General features: G+C 43.2%; 1 protein-coding gene across 1 annotated transcript in view; it reads right to left on the bottom strand.

Moving 5' to 3' along the window:
* Positions 1–19,229, bottom strand: part of EGFR (epidermal growth factor receptor) — a 211,938-nt gene that overhangs the window by 59,467 nt on the left and 133,242 nt on the right. The window contains exons 2-4 of the mRNA XM_040455081.1: positions 7,123–7,274; positions 5,944–6,127; positions 2,688–2,822 (exon numbers count right to left, since the gene is read on the bottom strand). Of these exons, the coding sequence (XP_040311015.1) occupies positions 2,688–2,822; positions 5,944–6,127; positions 7,123–7,274 (471 nt within the window). The remainder of the gene's footprint in view (positions 1–2,687; positions 2,823–5,943; positions 6,128–7,122; positions 7,275–19,229) is intronic.

The following is a 19,229-nucleotide window of genomic DNA, read 5'->3' as shown; positions in this document are numbered from 1 at the left end:
GACAAAAATGAGATGCTTCTTTGTTTTATTTTGACCCTTTTAAAATTACAGTAAGAAATAACTTCTTACTTTATTTCTTGGCCATCTTGTGTGTGGGGAGATACAAACTGTTCATGTCTTTGGCCCATTTTTCTTTTTTTATTGGGAGGTTCACCTTTTTCTTGGGATTCCTAAGACTACTTTATACATTCTTATCATCAAGAATATTAGCCCTTTCCAAGGCAAGCAGATGACGCACAATATTTTCTGTTTGTCGTTAACACGGTTTATGGTATCTGACTGGCTTTTCTCCAACTTGATATGACACACATTCACCTTTAAGTTTCCTTCTAGCACTTACATATATATTCAGTGATTTATTACATATAATATGATTTGGGATTGATATGGATGTACAAAGTGGATGATTGATTTATTTTAGTTTCCTCTTAAGTAAACCCACCTGATATAACTTTGATTGCCAAACAAATCAACAATAACATAGTGTAGGGGCACCCTGGGTAACCTTTCTGAATCTCAAATCCATTGTCCATAAAATACTTAAATCACCTTATCAGATTTTTTGGCTAAAAATTTAAGAAGACAAGTTCTCAGAAGATATGTGTGGCCTGAAAAGGGCTGGAAAGGGAAGGGTTTCCCTTTCCACAAGGACAGCAGCAGACTCCTGCACTTGTCGCCGGTCAGGGGATTAATAAGGATGGCCGGGGAATGGTGTTCCTTTTTAAAACAATCATTACAGTTCTGTCACTTTGACATTTTCTCCTTAACAGTTAAATAATTCTGGAGGAATTTACTGGATAATGAATTCTTCCCTTATTTGCTTGATATGTCATTTCTTCATGGACATTTAATTTAGCAAGGTTTATTCTTACTGTCTTTCTCTTACATATTGGTGGCTTATTGTTACATATCTATTCTTGACCCAATATCCTATCAGATTGCAATTTGTGGCTTTGTTGTATTTGAATCTTGTTATTGCGTGCACCTGTCATTCTTCCTTCCCAACACTTTCTTCTTGGTCTTTCCCATGGTCTTGGTGTGATGGGGGCACGTGTGCCATTCAGGCTGTCTGACCTCATGTACAGGAAACCCACATAAGCCTCACAGCCTTCCTGTGTCAGTTTTTGTTTTTGTTGTTGTCATCATAAATGTGCACGATTTAACTTCCTCATTGTCCATCAGATAGCTAGGGAAAGGTTAACCTTGATGTGATGGATAACACAAAATCTTGTGTCGTAAAATACAGGTTTCAGTTTCTTGCAAACACAGTAGGTGCCCTGCTGAGTATGCGTGGGAATAATCTACTTATTAAACCAAGGGGCTCAAAACCCATGTTCATAGCAGCGTTGTTCATAATTGTCAACAGATGGAAGCAACGCAAAAGCGCATCAACTAATGAACGGAGAAACAAAGCATGTGGGATGTGGGTACATATACACATGCAACAGAATACTGTTCATCCACATCAAGGTAAGAAATTCTGATGTATGCTACAACATGGATGAAACTCGTGGACATTGTAAGTGATCGAAGCCAGCCACAAAAAGACAAAAACTATGTGACCCGACTTGTACGCGCTCCCTAGAATAGCCACACTCACGCCGACAGAAAGTAGCACAGTGGCTGCCATGGGCTGGGGGCAGGGACGGGGAGTTAATGTTTGATGGGGACACGGTTTCAGTTTCGTGAGATGAAAAGAGTTGTAAAGAATGGAGGGTGGTGATGATTGCACCACGGTGTGAATGTACTTAATACCAGTGAACTGTATACTTAAAAATGGTTAAGATGGTAAATTTTACGTTAGAGGTATTTCACAACAAACAAACAAACAAACAAACAAATCAGTAAGATTAAGTGAAATCCCCACAAAGGGGCTCCAGTCAATTTTGAAGAGCTGTGTGCGCTCCAAATTCTTTGAGACCAAAGAAAACAACAACAACAACAACAACAACAACAACAACCAGAAAAAACCCCAAACAAAAACATGCATCCATGGCATAGTTTAGGGAAACAGAGAAGCAGGAAATGGGGATGGCTTCTTATTTTAAAGGATTGAAAGATGAGGGAGATCAGGAAGGGGGATGCTTAGCGGAGCCTGGTAACTGTAGGCAAGTGTCTGCAGATTCCCATACAGCACTGCCAGGGAGCCAAGGGGTACAGCCTTGACCTACAGCCTGGCCCCCTGCCAGCCTCTCCCTGGCACGGGCCGCTTTACTGATGAATGGCAGTGACTAGATCATGGGCATTAGGGGGAATACGGACAGACTCCCGCCCTGTGTGCTGTGCCCAACCTTGCCTGAGGCTCCGTGTAGGAGGGCGGAGGTCAGCTTAGTGCTTCCGGAGGGACCTGGCATCACTCTGAGGCTCAGCAGCAAGTCAGAAGCACACAAAAGTTTGGTCTGCCTCCTCCAGCCAGGACGGGAGAACCCCCCGTGCCAGGACTCAACGGCCACATGAGGGCTCAACTGTCTCAGGGGTGATCTGCCAAAACAGACTTTCCCTCTGTCTTAAATAGGTGCTCTTCTCGTGGGCAGATCAACTGTCGCTAGATATCTTGGGTTTAGATTAATGTGACTTAAACAATGGCTCAGCTTTCCGCCACCCCCACCCCCTCCCGACCCCAAAGCACCACGGCTCTGTCCCACCACAGGAGCTACAGGCAGAGGGGACGTCTGTAGAACACTTACAGTTGCCCACGTGGTTCTGGAAGTCCATCGACATGTTGCTTATGAAATCGTTGTCAACGATATCCCGCCACTGGATGGTTTCCACGTTGCAGAGGACAGGGTTGTTGCTGAACCGCACAGCGCCTTGCAGGATTTCTGCACGTGCAAAGAACCTCAGTCAGCCATCTGCCACGTCTTTATACTCCCACAAAGTACATACGCATTTCTTTACATTTTGAGTCCTGCTAAAATGCCAGTGTGCAAACGAGACTCCCCATAGAGCTTTAGTGGGGGCAGCTGAAAAATGAGTTGATGATAGTGCCTTGGAGGAGTTAGGTTCCCCCCACCCTGAAATGGGCCTTAGATCAGCAAACTGTCAGAATTCAGAAATGTGAGGAGGAAGGAAGCTGTACGATGATGTGAAGGGGCAACCAGGAAGGCAGGGCCACGGCAGTCACTCACTGTGGGCCGGGGAGGCCAGGAGAGGGGGCGATGCTGTGAGCTGCCTCTGAGCTCCTCACTGGAGAAAGCGGGGTGGGGGTGGGGTGGGCAGTGAAGGGGTCTGAGAAGAATCTACATGCATGATGAAGAGATGGCAGACACTGGGAATGCAAATGGCATGAAAAAAAAAAAAAACGTATGATTGTTTCAAAGGAAGAACTGATAGGACAGGAAAAATCAGGGCAGATTGAGAAGAGATTCGAGCGTAAGCAAAGGGAGAGCGTTGCGTCGATGACATTAGACAGAAACAGTGGCACGAAACACTGCAGCAAGAGCTGTGGACCCTGTGAGGATGAAGCACATCTAGCTGCCGACAGGCAAGGGGAGCAGGGCAGGTCACATGACGAGGTCACGCCACAGAAGACCGTGCATGCCATGCGACAGGGCCAGGTACTCTGCTAGTTGATTCAAACACATTATCTTAATTAATCTTCAGAATGGTCCCAGGACTCTCTGTGCACAAAGTGCCATCATGGAAAAGGAAGGGGTCTCCCGAAGAAGGGGTCTGAGGCTGCTGGAAAGAATGGCATTTTGCAGAACACAGACAGGAGTGCACTCTGAGGGAGCACGGAGGGAGGGCGCAGTCGGCTTTCTCTCGCCAGGAGACCGCAGCCAACGTGTGTCGGTGAGACAGGCAGGCATTTTCCTCGGCGGGTGGTGGGGAACAAAGGAATCACGGAAGGAAGGCTGGGAGGTCCAAAGGGCCAAGTTGTGGAGCTTTGGGTATAAAGTCAGAGATGACAGCAGGACCATGAAGAGAGAACATCCGGCCAGGAGGCAGCCAGAGTGGAGAGGACGAATCTCTGATGAGAGGTCAGCACTGCATACGCACACTAGGGGCATCAGAGCTGCTGCGACAATCAGGACAACAGACCACGGTGGCAAGAAAGAGTGCGCGATGGAAGGTCACGGTGGGGCCGTACAGAGTACCTACGATCTCCAATCACGACAAAGAAAAGGAAGGCAGCAAAGGTGCCGGGCAATTCAGGTGCCCCTGCCTAGGCAGAGAGCACCTAGAAGAGAAAGAGGTGATCCATCTTTGTCATTCTTTTAACTTTCGGTATTTCATGATTATATACCTGGTGCTGGGCCCTGAGTTAATTATTAACAACAGTACTTAATATTAAAAAATTCACAATAATTACTTAATAACATTAACGAATCCGCATTTCTACAACCCCATGCCAACCCCAGAAATAATACCAACAATGGGAGTAACTTCTAAGTGCTTTTTCTATGGCAATCCACTTAATTTTCTCAACACCCCTAGGATGTGTGCTACCATTGCTACCCACATTTTTAAAGAGGAGGAAACTGAGACACAGAGAGAATCTGCTCCAGGAGGCAGGGGCTGGAACCCAGACAGTCTGGCTCCAGGGTCCACGCTCTTAACCACATCTGCCTGTCACCATGAGATAGCATGAGGCCAGACAGGCAGATTGAGACACGCTAAATGCACATACTCTTTCGCAAAATGTGTAAATAGCACAAATTAGTATTAGCGTAAACACAGACCGTGTGCGTGGGCGCTCTGAGCAGCTAAAGCGGTGGGTGGAAAGTCTTAGGGCGGTTTTATAGAATGGCCAAACCAGGAGCCCCGCTCGTGTGGTGTGCCAGCCGCCCGCACGCCCGGGTTTGGATGTGTTGGCACATTCCAGCACTGTCGCCTGTCAGGCCTCCACCATCCCCAGGACTCTGTCTTGCATCCTCTGCTGTCACCCCCGCTCCCCTCACTTTCCTGGTGAGCCCCCTTCCCATCAGAACTGCACGGCATGTGGGAAGGGTAAGGACTCTGGGGGCAGACATTTGGTGGCCATTCCTGGCCATTTTTTCACTAACTTGGGACCTTAAGAGAGTTACTTTGCCACCATATCTTTATGTATAAACTGGTGGGAGTTTAAACGCCTGCCCTGAGGGGAGGTGGTGAGCACGGAGTTCCTGATTTAACATGAGCGGCACTGTGCCTGCCACATAGCGAGGGCACGGTCGTCATTATCTTCAGTTTTGTTTAAATCCACTTCCTGTCTCTTCTATGATCTTCCTTAGTTCCCACTCAGAGGATCTTCACAAGTGTCCTACTTCAGAGGAATTCAAACTTCTTCTGTAATCACGTCATTCCCTGCCCTTAACTTACAGATGAATTTCTGTATAACAGCATTATGCCAAACACGGTCTCAAATAGGGGTTGGTTTTTAATGTGTATCCCTTATACCCGAGGTCCAGGTAGTAAGACAGGCAGTTTATTCACTCCCTAGGCACAGAAAGCCTGCATTCCAGCCAAGGTCGTCTGGATATTTTTCCATGAATATAAAGGAAGTGGTACCTGGCTTAAATCTTCTCTTAACATTCATCAGCTACCATCTTCTTAAAAACTTCCATCTACTGTATCTTGCACACAGTTGGCACTCAATACCTCTGTATTTGATGAATAAAAGTCTTCTCGAGTGGCATTAAGAAAAGTGACAGGTTCACTGAGGGGATGCCTGGGTGGCTCACTTGGTTAAGCATCCAACTCTTGATTTCGGCTCAGGTCATGATCTCATGGTTTGTGAACTTGAGCCCCGTGTGGGGCTCTGTGCTGACAGTGGGGGGCCTGTTTGGGATTCTCTCTTTCTCCCTCTCTTTCTCTGCCCCTCCCCTGCTCATGCACGCTCTCACTCTCTCTCTCTCTCTCTCAAAATAAATAAGCTTAAAAAACAAAAGAAAAGAAAAGTGACAGTTTCGCTGAGTACCACCTGAGTGGCTCTCTGCACCCACAGCCTCCCTGTACCCTCACCATGTAAGTTTCTCATGGGCAGCTCCCGCAGTCCGGTTTTATTTGTGCCATAGTTGGATAAGACGGATAAGGCATGGGTGTTTTCATAGAGCACATTTCCTCGGATGATCTGCAGGTTTTCCAAAGGAATCTTCTCCACTGTGTTGAGGGCAATGAGTACATAGCCGGCAACCTCTTGGATGGTCTAAGGAGAGAAAACATGAACACGTTATTTCTCTTGTGCAGAAGTCAAGAATGCAAGATCTAAAATGGGTCAAGAAAGCCCAGGGCACCTACGTGAGCTATGCACGTGAGTGCTGACAAACATAAAGCATGTAGATAACTACAGTGGAGACATGGGAGGTGACAGAATTTACGATGATTCCTGTACTTTCACCTCTTGAGCCAAAGGGCAATGTACATTATTCAGGAATGCTGTGACTCATTTTACTTGGTGTTCAATATACTCAGAAGAGAATGAAAATGTTTTATTAATTCATTTTGTGTCTTTCTTGCATGCTTTCTTATTAGAAAAAAAGAAAAAGAAAGAAAGGAAGGAAGGAAGGAAGGAAGAAAGGGAGGGAGGAAGAAAGAAAGAAAGAGAGAGAGAGGGAGGGAGGGAGGAAGGAAGAAAGAAAGAAAGGAAGGAAGGAAGGAAGGAAGGAAGGAAGGAAGGAAGGAAGGAAGAAAGAAAAGAAAGAGAAGCCCAGAAGGAGGCCAATCAAATCCAAAGTTCAACTATCACCAACATCTGAAGCCTTCCCAGCTGGCTCCTATTGGCTCACAAGAGGCTACTGTGAAATAGCTGGGAGATTTGTGAATTGGTGTCACTGAAACCAACCAGAGTGGAAGTATTTACACAAAGGAAATAGGCAAATGGTACAAAACAGGACTTTTTTTTTTTTTTTTTTTTTAAGAGCCAATATATCAGGATTCCCCAGCTAAAGCACTGGTTAAACATTTAATATCAGTGTCTATGATGATAGAGGAGCATCAGGCTAGCTTCCTTCTCTTTGACATTATTTCGTAGCTCTAACTTCACACCAGCTGGTGAAGTAGCTTTCTGATAAAACCTGTGATTGGCCCGTAATTGCCATGGCAAAAGCATATAGACTTCCAGTTAAATTCTGTCAAGGTCTTTGTCTACTTCTATTTCCTTCCATCATATGTGGGTTAGACAGTCAAATTCATTGAACTAACTTTTAAGAAGGAAAGGTCATAATTCCTTTGCATGTAGGTGATTTCCAAATTCCCAAGGACCACCTCACAGTTATTAAACATCCTCTGCAGGCTGAGAAAGTGGTCCTCAAAAGTGCCCAACTGGGTGAGCCGGTTACTTGTGCCTTGGCAAACTGCAAAAGAACAAAAGGGAAAAAGATATCACATGAAATGCCAAGTAGAGTAGCAGAAATAACATAAAATGTTCACAAATTTCAACAAACTTTGAGAGTCTCAGTGACTTACAATATTAATTCTGGTAAAGGGTCACTCAAGACAAATATGGCCAAAAATGTTTATCTAAGGTATACAGTTCATAACAAGAAATAGCTCATCCCTATAATGCATGGAATCTTTATAAAATGTTAAAAAAGGGGAAAAGGGAAAATTCTATGAAAATCTTTAAGACACAATAGTCTTTTAGAGCTTTGGTAGACAAAAACATATGTATCATTAGATAATAAGATAATTACAATGTTGAATTAATAACTATATAATGAATGTTTTACATTACGAACAAGACAGACTATTACATTACTGTGAGCCCAAAGGATATTTACAAACATAACATACGCTAGCCGATATTTTCTGACCGCGGTGTTGTACAACTTAAAATCAGTGACAAGAGTGTAAATTAAAATCCAACTGGCCAGAGATTAAAAATATTCTTCTAAACTAATGCATCAAAGAATAAATCAAAGGTCTACTTATACATCTAGAAAATAATGAAATGGCAAGAACACACTCAGGTACTGAGAAACCAATACATCCTTCTATTTGTCCACACTCTATGTGAATCCACAGTGGAGACACAATTGTACACAGTCTTGGCATGCTCACCTCCCTCATGTTTTAACTTAATACAAGAAGTAAAATGGGAGACAAAGTTAGACTATGGAAATACACTTGACAGTCTATATTTAAAAGCAAAGGAGATTATAATAGTCATAGCTCTTTGAAAGGCATGTTTGAGCAAGCATAACAAAACAAAGAGGTTTGGGGCTTTTGAAGCAGGGAGCTTGTTAAGCGACTATACTTTGAACCAAAATTATCATAAGAGTGAAGAAATATGGCCTCTGGCTTTGGAGGTTAGATTCAGAACTAGCCAGGTTCTTCTACATGTGTGAAGGCATGGCTGCAATCCGTAACCAGGTGGCTGAACGCAAAACCAAGGCCAAAGTCAATATGCAGGTACTTTCCTCGGAAACTCTTTCTAAATTTACATTTCCATTTTATAGACGTCTTTGTTCCCTCCCCATGGGAACTGCTCCGAAGGGCACCATCTGACCGTCTGCCCTCACATTTTGGTGCCACGGCCGTGAGCACATGTTGAGACACCACATTCTCAACCCAAAGCATTTACACCAACATTAAAAATGAAGCAATCGCCACATCCTCTGCAACTCCGTGGGGACTTCCCTCCTCTGTCTGCTCTTCTGTGGTCTCATTCAAATCTGGCGGTAGAGAGAACGCTCGCATGGGAACTTCGACAGTCGACAAGACTAAACCCCTATCTACTGGCTCCAGGGGCAGAATGATTCCATATTTCTTCCAACTATAACACTGGATGGACCCAACATCTCGGGGCTGCTTTCACTCAGGAGTATGGGCCGCTCTGATTGCAACCTCACTTTGGGACAGCTGTACACAGTTGGGGCCAGACTAATCACATAGATGGGGCCAGACTGCTTTCCCAATTCCAAGGTCCTTAAAGATGCCACCACCAATGTAGGTATGGGGTTGTGACAATAACCCATGACCTTTCAGTTGACACACGGGTAAACAAAAGCTGCTTTCCGGGCTGGGAGACTACGGTCCCTAAATTTCATCCTAACTGATTGGCTATCCTTGAAGTAGCTCAGAATTGGTCACGCCTTCATCCCAGCCAGGTGAACAGCATCCTAGAACTCAGGGTTGGAGTGCGTTTCAGAAGAGTTTCTTCAGTTCACAGAGAAATGAAAAACAGTAACGATTGCTCTCATTTTAAATGATAAAGGATTTCAGCTTGTAAATTTCTCTCAGGGGGCGCCCCTGACTTTTCATTACTAAATCAATGACAAAGTAACTTTTGTCAGTAAAAAAAGAAAACATGCCCTTTAAGTTTAGCCTGTTACATCATAGCAAAAATAATTTCAAAAATGCTGTATTTGTGCTTTCATTCAGTCATTCAAAAAAGTGCCAAATGAGCTCCTAAAATATTTGTTTGATGAATCTCTACCATCATCCGTCATTGTTTACAATTAGCATGAACTACTTCTATATTCAGAAAACCAGATGCTGCTATATTTGGAAGCAATAGCAGCATTGCACAATATTGATATGAACCTTTATTCATAAAACATTTTGGGAAGCAACTAGACAACTTGTGTAAAGAAATAAATATGCTTCAAAAAAGCTTCATGCAAAATGTTTTTTTTAAATGATGGCAAAAAAAAAAAAAACCCCGCAAAAAGCCCTAAATGTTCAATTGCCTGTCACGTGTATTCTTGAGAACAAGAAGGCAGCTGATACGCTGCGTGATTCAGCGTAAGACAAGTCCGCCTTGAATTCTATTCCAGGATTAATTACTAAAGGATCAAGAGAAATCATTACAAAGGTGTTTCTTCAGGGGCTTTCTCCTGCCATGAGCCCCAAAGGGGATGACAGTGTCCAAGTGAAATCCAGAGTGACAACCAGAATGATTTGACCTAGGTTTCCTGATTCAACAAAGCCTAATCTTTGCTCTCTCTTTATACCAAATGTCTCATATTATGACTATAAAGCAATGGAAAGATTTAAATGCGAGACCACTGAATTAGTAAAATTATTATGTTTTAAATCACAAAGCAGGCAGATTTAAGACAAAACTGCCAAGAGCAAGAGCTTTTAAATTCATCCAGGAGAAAGTTTTTGTTTAGCCACTTCCTCATGATGTGACCCTGGATGACTTCTCTAAGCTCTCTGCGGCAGGCTTTCCTCAAGTAGCAAACATGGTGAAACTAATACTGACCTTCAGAACTGTTTCAAAGGCTGAATGAACACAAAAGCTTTCAGCTTTCTTTTGTTAAAGTTAACTACTGAGAACTGTGACTGTGATACAAGATGCAACTGCACAGATGTTAGTGGACCTCTGTGGACATAAACTTGCCCGAAGGTATTGCCTGAACTGGGAATATTTGTATCTGCAGATAACCTGACTCAACTATTGGGCATTAGATTACTCTGTCTGTAGAATATGTATCAGAAAAGGAAGGGAAAGAAAAGGAACACGTTTAATGATTTCATTAAAATACACATTGAGGGGCGCCTGGGTGGCTCTGTCAGTTAAGCATCCGACTTCGGCTCAGGTCATGATCTCGTGGTTTGTGCGTTCAAGCCCCACATCAGGTTCTGTGCTGACAGCTCAGAGCCTGGAACCTGCTTCGGATTCTGTGTCTCCCTCACTCTCTGCCCCTCCCCTGCTCGCACTCTGTCTCTCTGTGTCTGTTTGGTATCACTTTAGGGCTATACATTTGAAGCCAAGACAATTAAAAGTGTATCCAGCTCCATACAAAATGCTATTGATTTGCTCTAACTCTTACAAATCTGAAGACAAGTTCTACTGAATCAAGAGCAGCAGTCCCCGGGACACAGGCCCTACAAAGCACTTGGCTTTTCATCCTCCAGTGTTATTATGAAGATTCATAAACGGGCAGACAAGCTGAAAGAAAGATACAGTGTGAATATCCTTAGATTAGCCTTGTGTTCATTTTGTCACATATCTATCCATCTTACTTTTTTTTTTTTTTTGATGCGTTTTAAAGTAAGGTATAAATGTCAGTACATTTCACCCTGGCATACCACTGATCGCAGCTCAAGATTAATTTACAGCTATTGTTGTTGTTGTTGTTGTTGACATCATCCACAACTGTGCAACATCACAGTACAAACTGTGAGGTAATCAACCGTAAGTATAGCATTTGAGAGTTTCAACAAATGCACACACCCACCTAACCTGCACTCCTACCACCACATAGAACATCATCCATACGGGGCCCCCTCATGCCTCTTCCCAGGCAATCCTGGCCCCTGTATACCATAAAACACACGGTGATTTGTTTTCACTAAGAACAGTCCTGCCTACTGTAAAATTTCATATTAATGGAATTACGTAGTCTTGCCCTTTTGTGTAAGACTTATTTCATAGTCTACTGTTTAAAAAAATTTTTTTTAATGTTTATTTTTGAGACAGAGAGAGAGAGAGAGCACGAGCGAGCGGGGGAGGGGCAGAGAGAGAGGGAGACACGGAATCCGAAGCAGGCTCCAGGCTTTGAGCTGTCGGCACAGAGCCCAACACGGGGCTCGAACTCATGAAATGTGAGATCATGACCTGAGCCGAATGGACACTTAACCGACAGAGCCAGCCAGGCGCCCCGAGACAAGTGTTTTATGGGAAGTTATCTGTGTATTATCCTTGGGCATCTAAGGCTGATCCACAGTCTGGTCGTTCTTTTTCTTAAGAACCCCCCAGTTTATCTTAACTGAAAATAAAAACAATACGCCTGCTTGAAGTCTTGGATCCCCCTGACTTTATGGGTTAGGGCCTGTGGCTTTCCCGTGTCACTATGGGGGTGGACATCTCTCTTTCCCCACAAGCCTGGGCAAATATGTCCTGCTGATTAAGACACAACATTAAAACAAGTTTCTCCAGATTTTCCCAAACCCAATTAGACACTTCTGAAATTGCCTAAGAAAATTTATAATTATCTTAATTCGTTGTTTTCTCAACTACATATTAATGTTTGCCAAAGCAGTTGGGCTCTTGTAAATCTCTCCCCTTGGCCTCCTAAATTATCTCTGCTTTCATCCGTGCCCCATTTTCCACAGAACACCTTGTTTTGAAGCAGAAATCACATCACACTATCCCTTGGCTCGAACCAAAAGCTTCCCAGTGTAATTGGAACACAGTACAAGCTCCTTTCTCATCAGCCCGCCTTCTCTCAGCCTCTCACTGCTCACTCCCCTAGTTCTCTCCAGCCGGCCCAGTTCTGGCCCACTTCAGGGCTGTCCCATCTGCTCGGAATGTTCTTCCATTGCCCTCCAGATGTGTGCATCTTGGCCTCCCTTTTATCACTGGGATTCCAACTCAATGGCCATCCTTTCAGAAAAGCCTATCCTAGAACCAGATCAGCTTAAGTATCTACCATTACATTCTATCACGTCACCCTGCTTTCTTTACTTCTTAGGAAACTTATCACCACTTAAAATTATTGTTTCTGCAAATATATACATTTGTTCATTTATCTAGATGGTGAAGAGAGGTGGACTTTGTATAGATATATGGGTATCTCGTTGCCCTGACTACTGCGAGACGTGCACGTGTGTGCCTGCATGTTTATTTTCGGTGGGAATCGCTTCTCGGCCTTTTGGCTAAGATCAAGTGTATTTTCGGTGGGAAAGTAACGGGTGGCTGTGTGATCATGGATGACAGAGATGTGACCGTGAAAGTCTTACATGACTCGACATGGGTCTCTTTGCCTTTATTGTTTCCAAATGTCTGATAGAGGAGGTGGAGGCAGGATGTCTTACGAGAGGGTTTGTCCTCACAACCTTCTAGTTGGTCACCGCAAAATCTTTCTAGTCTAAGTAACATATTTCATTAAGCCTTAAAAGCCAAAGGACTTTTTTCCACTTTCATGCTGAAGAGGTTTAAGGAAATCCCAAATAAGATGACATTTATACACTGGATTTTAAAATACAGAAGAAAAAGGGGCGTCTAGGTGGCTCGGTCGGTTAAGCGCCCAACTTCGGTTCGGGTCATGATCTCGTGGTTCGTGGGTTCGAGCCCCGTGTCAGGCTCTGTGCTGACAGCTTGGAGCCTGGAGCCTGCTTCGGATTCTGTGTCTCCCTCTCTCTCTCTGTCTCTCCCCCGCTCAAGCTCTGACTCTGTTTCTCAAAAATAAGTAAATGTTAAAAAAAAAATTAAAAAAAAATACAGAAGAAAAAGATCATCAGAGAACTTGCCAGAGGTTTTATCATATCAGAACTGCTCATTTCTTTTGCCTTACTGAAACTGTATTGTGGTGGTAATTTTAAAACGTGTACATATGTACATCTCAACTATGCTAAAAATGCCCAGAAAACACACCAAGTTGTTAATGATGGTCTTTTATGAACAGTGGGATTCTGAGTGTTTTATTTCTTCCTTATATTTTTTCAAGTTTTCTATAGTGATCATACATTCCTTTATACTAAAAAAATACCAAGGGGAAAATTTGCAAAAATCCATGTTGAATAAAGCCAAAAGAAAGACATTTTAATAAAATACATTTTTAGAGGAGCAATGATCGAGTACAGCTACGAAGATCCTCAAAGTTTTGCATTATCCGTGTTAAACAGCTTTATAAAAGTGCTTTAAAAATTAGAAATAATTGATGAATGGTGAAGTGTTAGACAGAGAAAATGCTAGAAGAGAGAGTAAGCGGTAGATTATTCACCTCATTGTTCTGAATAGCTGCATACTGGAGCCCTTGGAAAACACCATGCATTACGCAGAGATAGTTCTGTTCCAAACAGTGATGGGCTTCTCAAATTTCATTTTTTCCCTGATCTATAAATTTATTTTTTACATTGGTTTTGGGGAGCATAGGGTAAATTTCTCCCATGGAAAAATATTATAAATTGTGATTACAGTACCACACTACCCTATGAAGCTGATTTAACTCACACAACAGCTTGTAATGGGAGCACAGAAAATCTATGGTTGAGCCATAATAAAATAATTGGGAAAACAATAAAAGTAAATACAAAGTAGCATTTAAATTTTCATTGGAGGTGGGGCGCCCGGGTGGCTCAGTTGGTTGAGCATCTGACTTCGGCTCAGGTCATGATCTCATGGTTCATGAGTTTGAGCCCCGAATCAGGCTCTGTGTTGACAGCTTGGAGCCTGGAGCCTGTTTTCGATTCTGTGTCTCCCTCTATGTGCCCTTCCCCCGTTCGCCTGTCTCTCAACAATAAATAAATGTATAAATAAATAAATAAATAAATAAATAAATAAATTTTCATTGGGGGTTTAACCGAAGGTTTTGTAGGTTTTGTAGAAGGGGAAAAGTCTCTAATTTATTATGAAGATTTTTCCTTATTTTCCAAAACTTTATATTTTATCAGTAGTTCGTTTGTCATATTTGATTTTTTTTTTTAATTTTTTTTTTCAACGTTTATTTATTTTTGGGACAGAGAGAGACAGAGCATGAACGGGCGAGGGGCAGAGAGAGAGGGAGACACAGAATCGGAAACAGGCTCCAGGCTCTGAGCCATCAGCCCAGAGCCCGACGCGGGGCTCGAACTCACGGACCGCGAGATCGTGACCTGGCTGAAGTCGGACGCTTAACCGACTGCGCCACCCAGGCGCCCCGATCATATTTGATTTTTAACTAACCAGCAGTTCTCAGCTTGCAGGCATCCAAAGATAGTCATCAAGCTGAATTTGAATCTATGTTGCAATTTGGAAATGCATATGTAATAGTCAAAAAGTCCTCCTGAATATTGGATGATCTACCAAGCTCTGGCATATCCAATACAACGGCAAACTACAGTCACTCCAATTAAGTTATCAAGCAGAGGATTTTAAAATAACATCTCTTTTATTTTTGAGTTAGGGAAGAGAACACCAAAACTGGTTGATTTCCATTCCCATGACCCTCCTCCTAGCCATTAATATAATCCCAAGCCACGTTTATGATCTTTAAACAACATGTGGAGTTGGGATACCTTTGTATAGTGTGTTCAGTCTCCTGGTAATTAACTAATGTGTCCGAGCCTCAGGAAGTCCAGTTCTATGACAGACCGTGGAATATGCTTCCAGTGACATCAAACATCTATCAGAGTGACGATGGCGATAGTATCCTTATGGGATGGTCTCCCGCCAGTTAACTCTCTGGGTCTCAGTGTCCTGACCGGTTAAATGGGACCAACTCAGCATAGTTGACAGGGTAGGGTGAGCAGTAATGAGATCACGGACACAGAAGTACTTCATAAATCACAACTCTCTCAAAACATAAATTATGTCTGACACTGAAGCTTCACCCTAGCAGTATCCACAGCAACCAAATCTTTGCAATCTATTTCTGCCTATGTTTTCAATGATACCAACAAACTATTTTTCCCCCAGGGTCTTAAAAAAAATTTTTTTTTAAATAGACTCAGCAGAATTGAGGAGTTGTGTTGAAATCTGGAATAGGGGCTTTAAATTTAAAATTCTGGAATAGGGGCGCCTGGGTGGCTCAGTCGGTTAAGCATCTGACTCTTGATCTGAGCTCAGTTCTTGTTCTCAGCGTCATGAGTTCAAGGCCTGCGTTGGGCTCCTCACTGGGCGTGAAGCCTACTTAAAAAATAAAATAAAATCCTAAGGTAAAATCCTGAAATAAAAGTCATCACTTCTCACTGTTACAGGATACTATCCAAAGGTTGGCCCTAACAATGGAAACTAAGTATCTTAAACCACAGGGCTTGGCAATCCGTTCCATTTTTTAATAGGTAGTTGAATGGCTAGTCAGAGATGAATTTGACCTACATTGTTGGACTATGAGAAACTGATTTGGATTAAAAATGATTTCATAAGGCAATACTCATCCATCTTTTATTCATTCAATCCAATAAATCTCTTTTGAACACCTACTATGTGTCTGGCAGCACTCTGTCTTGGTGGCCAGTGTCTCTGTATTTTAAACATGGTGACACGTACTGAACACAAATCCACAGATGGAGGAATTACATGTATCAGATTCTCTATCAGCATCTACATCAGGTTATATAGAACTAGGGTTGTAGGTGGCTAACATATACCTTCACTGAATGCTGGATGCTGAGCAGGGCACCCTGAAGAAAAGAGAGCACTGGATTTGGTTTAAAACCTCTCCATGTGAAAATATAAACAATAGTGAATTTAGTGTGTCTGGTTTTTCCTTTCTAGAGATATCATGAGTAAGTTCCTCCTCTCTGGCCCGAGCTCTGTTTTTCTAATCTCCTAGCTGGGGATTATTGCTGACTCATATTCAGGGGCTCTCTCTTCACATATAAGAATACTTCTGAAGTGACTAATACCACTTCCCTTCCAAAAGTCTGGTGGCCAAGCTGCCGCTTGCTTATATCCTTTGCCTCCACTGCAATTTCATACTTCTGACCTATTTCTTCAGAGTTCTGTTGCCTTCTCAGACCTACCAGTGCAGGGCAGTGCAGAGTCAAGAATAACATTAGCGTGTGACATCTGCACAGTCCTTCAGTTTTTAAAGCGCATTCTCATGAAGGCTGCCCTAAAACCTGCCTGTTCCCTGGATGAGGAAGAGCTGTGGCAAAGCCACTACCATAGAAGAACCCACTGAAAGGATGGGCTTGCCCATCTAACTCGTTGTCTGCCACACAGACGATGAGGGGACTTGAAGGGATGGGGCAGCAGGGGGTGGGATGGGCGGTAAAGGTTACACAAATGATTGCCACCGACGGTAAGCCCAGAGAAGGGCTGGTGGAAGAAAGTGGAAAATAGAAAATTCCAAGATGGGGTTGGTGTCAAGGACATTGCTTGAAAACTGAGTTTCAAACCTGTGGGAAAGTCTACCTCAAGACTGCCCTCATTTTAGCACCGCCTTTCAATTCTGACTTAGCTGGACTCTGTTCAGTAGAGAACTGGTAAGCAGAACACAGTCTGAAAGGCGAAGGCTGGGTGAGAGCATGCCAGAGCCCTCGGTGTGCTTGGTTGGCGACTTACTACACCTTCAACAGCTTCTCATAGTAGAGTCTAGTGTCACATCTCAGGGTGCAGCTTTTCTCTCCGTAGATACAGCCTCACAATCTATGTCCTTCTCAGCAAGGTGACAGGGAGGTGAAGTGAAGCCGGGCTGACAAGATTTCACTCCTCTGGGCACAGTCCTCACCCAACTCACATACCTTCTGTTTTATATTCTGCCCAGGTCCGCATGACTCACCCCCTAATGACAAAGGGTGAGTAACATTCCTCGCATTGGGCTATTTAGTGGCTGGTTGAGTTGTCCCTCCAGAATTCATCTGAATGCCATGCATGGCTGAGAAGCATCATGGCAAGGTAGAGTCCTCACCCTTAGGTGTTGCTACAGCCTCTCAGTAAGGGTTCAGTCCCCAGTGCTCTGTGATCTTCACCTGGGCCACGAGGGCCTGGGTGTCCTTTTGTTCATTCACTTAGTGAACTAAAGCATGTTTCATAAAATAGTATAAGCACAGTGGCCAAGAATGGCTCAGAAGTACTCACCGCCCTGAGGGAATATATTCGCTCTTTGGGGAGATGACACATGAAATAATCACGGGATATCCCAAAGATACTCGAGGTAGAGACATACTAAAGGAACACAAGTCAAAAAGCAGAGAAATCGCCAATCTGGAGTCATCTGGGGAAGGGATTCCAGTATCCTTTACTACCAAGCAAATGGAAACATGATACTCTTTTACTTACGTTCGGAGTAAAAGAAAAAGTTGCTCACAGGTGCCAGGTGATGAGCCTGGTGACTACCATACACAGTCCCACAATATACCACACCTAGAAAATCGGGTTTCTTCCATTCCTATATGTTTTTCTGCGTTGTCCTCCTCGGGGTCATTGCCCGTATTCTAATTTGGGGGTACAAGTGACCCTTCCTGAGTTTGTTTATAGTCATCTGTAAGCGTCATGTCTCCATCCATTCTTACTGAACAAAATTCTGAAAAAGATTCGTAATTTGCAAGAAATAAAAGGTTTCCAACCCAAAAACAGGGGACACAGATCTTTTTTGCAAGAGTTTCTCTGCAACTCTATGAGGCAATTCATGTCTACCCCTACCCCAAGATGGCTTAAATGTTCTTTTAAACTTTTTCCTCTATTATTATCCATGTTTTTAAAAAATCAGTCTGCAATGCACAATTGTTTTTAAGTCTGTCTCTAAATACACACACATTTGGAGTGCCTAGGTGGCTCAGTCGGTTGAGCGCCTGACCCTTGATTTCAGCTCAGGTCGTGATCTCACAGTTTGTGAATTCGAGCCCCACACTGACAATGTGGAGGCCTGCTTGGGATTCTCTCTCTCCCTCTCTCTCTTTGCCACCTCTCTGCTCGTGCTCTCCCTCTCTCTCAAAATAAATAAAAACTTAAACACATAATTTGAAAAGTTTAAAAAAAATAAATACACATACATTTAAGTTGGTTTACCAATAAGCACGAGAAAAAAAAACAACACAGAAGTAGCCACCACCACCCCTACAAAAAAACAAAAAACAAAGCAAATGACAATAAAAATTGAAACAAGGGAGCAATCACTAAGACACCAGGAAAAGGCCATTACGCCCACGTTTCCTCCTTAAAACAGTCCCAGCTCTCCTCCGTCCCCTCCCCTAGGCAGCACCTGCCATGGGAAGGTGTGACTAGCTCCCTAGCTAGCCTGCGATCCCAAAGGTGGCTCTTGCAGAACCACAGGCAAGCCTGGAAATGAAGTGCATGGAGATCAAAGGGCACTTCTACCCGGGAACCTCCAGGAGCAAGGGTGGATCTGGAATCTGCCCTGAGCATCGACATAGAACAATCAGTGCCCAAAGGAGCAGGGGGAAAGGAAGCATAGATGTTGGAGGCAAAAGGAAGCAGAACCATTTTATAGGGGGTTCTTGGGAGACAGATGGATTTGGGAGACGGGGTCAGAGTACAGGGGGCTCGATGGGGTGGGGGGTACAAAGTGGACACAACTGAGGTTTCCAAGCTGCTTCTCCGTCTGAGCTAGCACTGTGCTACTTTGGGGTGGAATTGTTCTCTGTGTCATCATCTCCTCCCTTTTGCTGCTGGGAACAAATGAGAAGCAGGGAGCGGAAGAAAAATAATCTGCTTACAAAGATTAGTGGCTTGATTTCACTAATGAGGAAAGTCTCCCGCTTGCCTTTTTTTTCAAGATATTGAAACATACCAGGACCTCAGCAGAACTGTATGAACCAATATTTCACTTTTATGCCATAAAGGATTTGAAAAGTAAAATAAATAAATAAATAAATAAATAAATAAATAAATAAATAAATGTAAAAAAAGAAAATAAAGCAAAGGAAAGAAAGAAAGAAAGAAAGAAAGAAAGAAAGAAAGAAAGAAAGAA

This window comes from Herpailurus yagouaroundi, unplaced genomic scaffold (assembly GCF_014898765.1).
Source record: "Herpailurus yagouaroundi ecotype Mexico unplaced genomic scaffold, PumYag 214, whole genome shotgun sequence".
NCBI lineage: Eukaryota > Metazoa > Chordata > Mammalia > Carnivora > Felidae > Herpailurus > Herpailurus yagouaroundi.
Note: the sequence above shows the minus strand (reverse complement) of the source record. Positions and strands in the feature narration are given on the sequence as shown.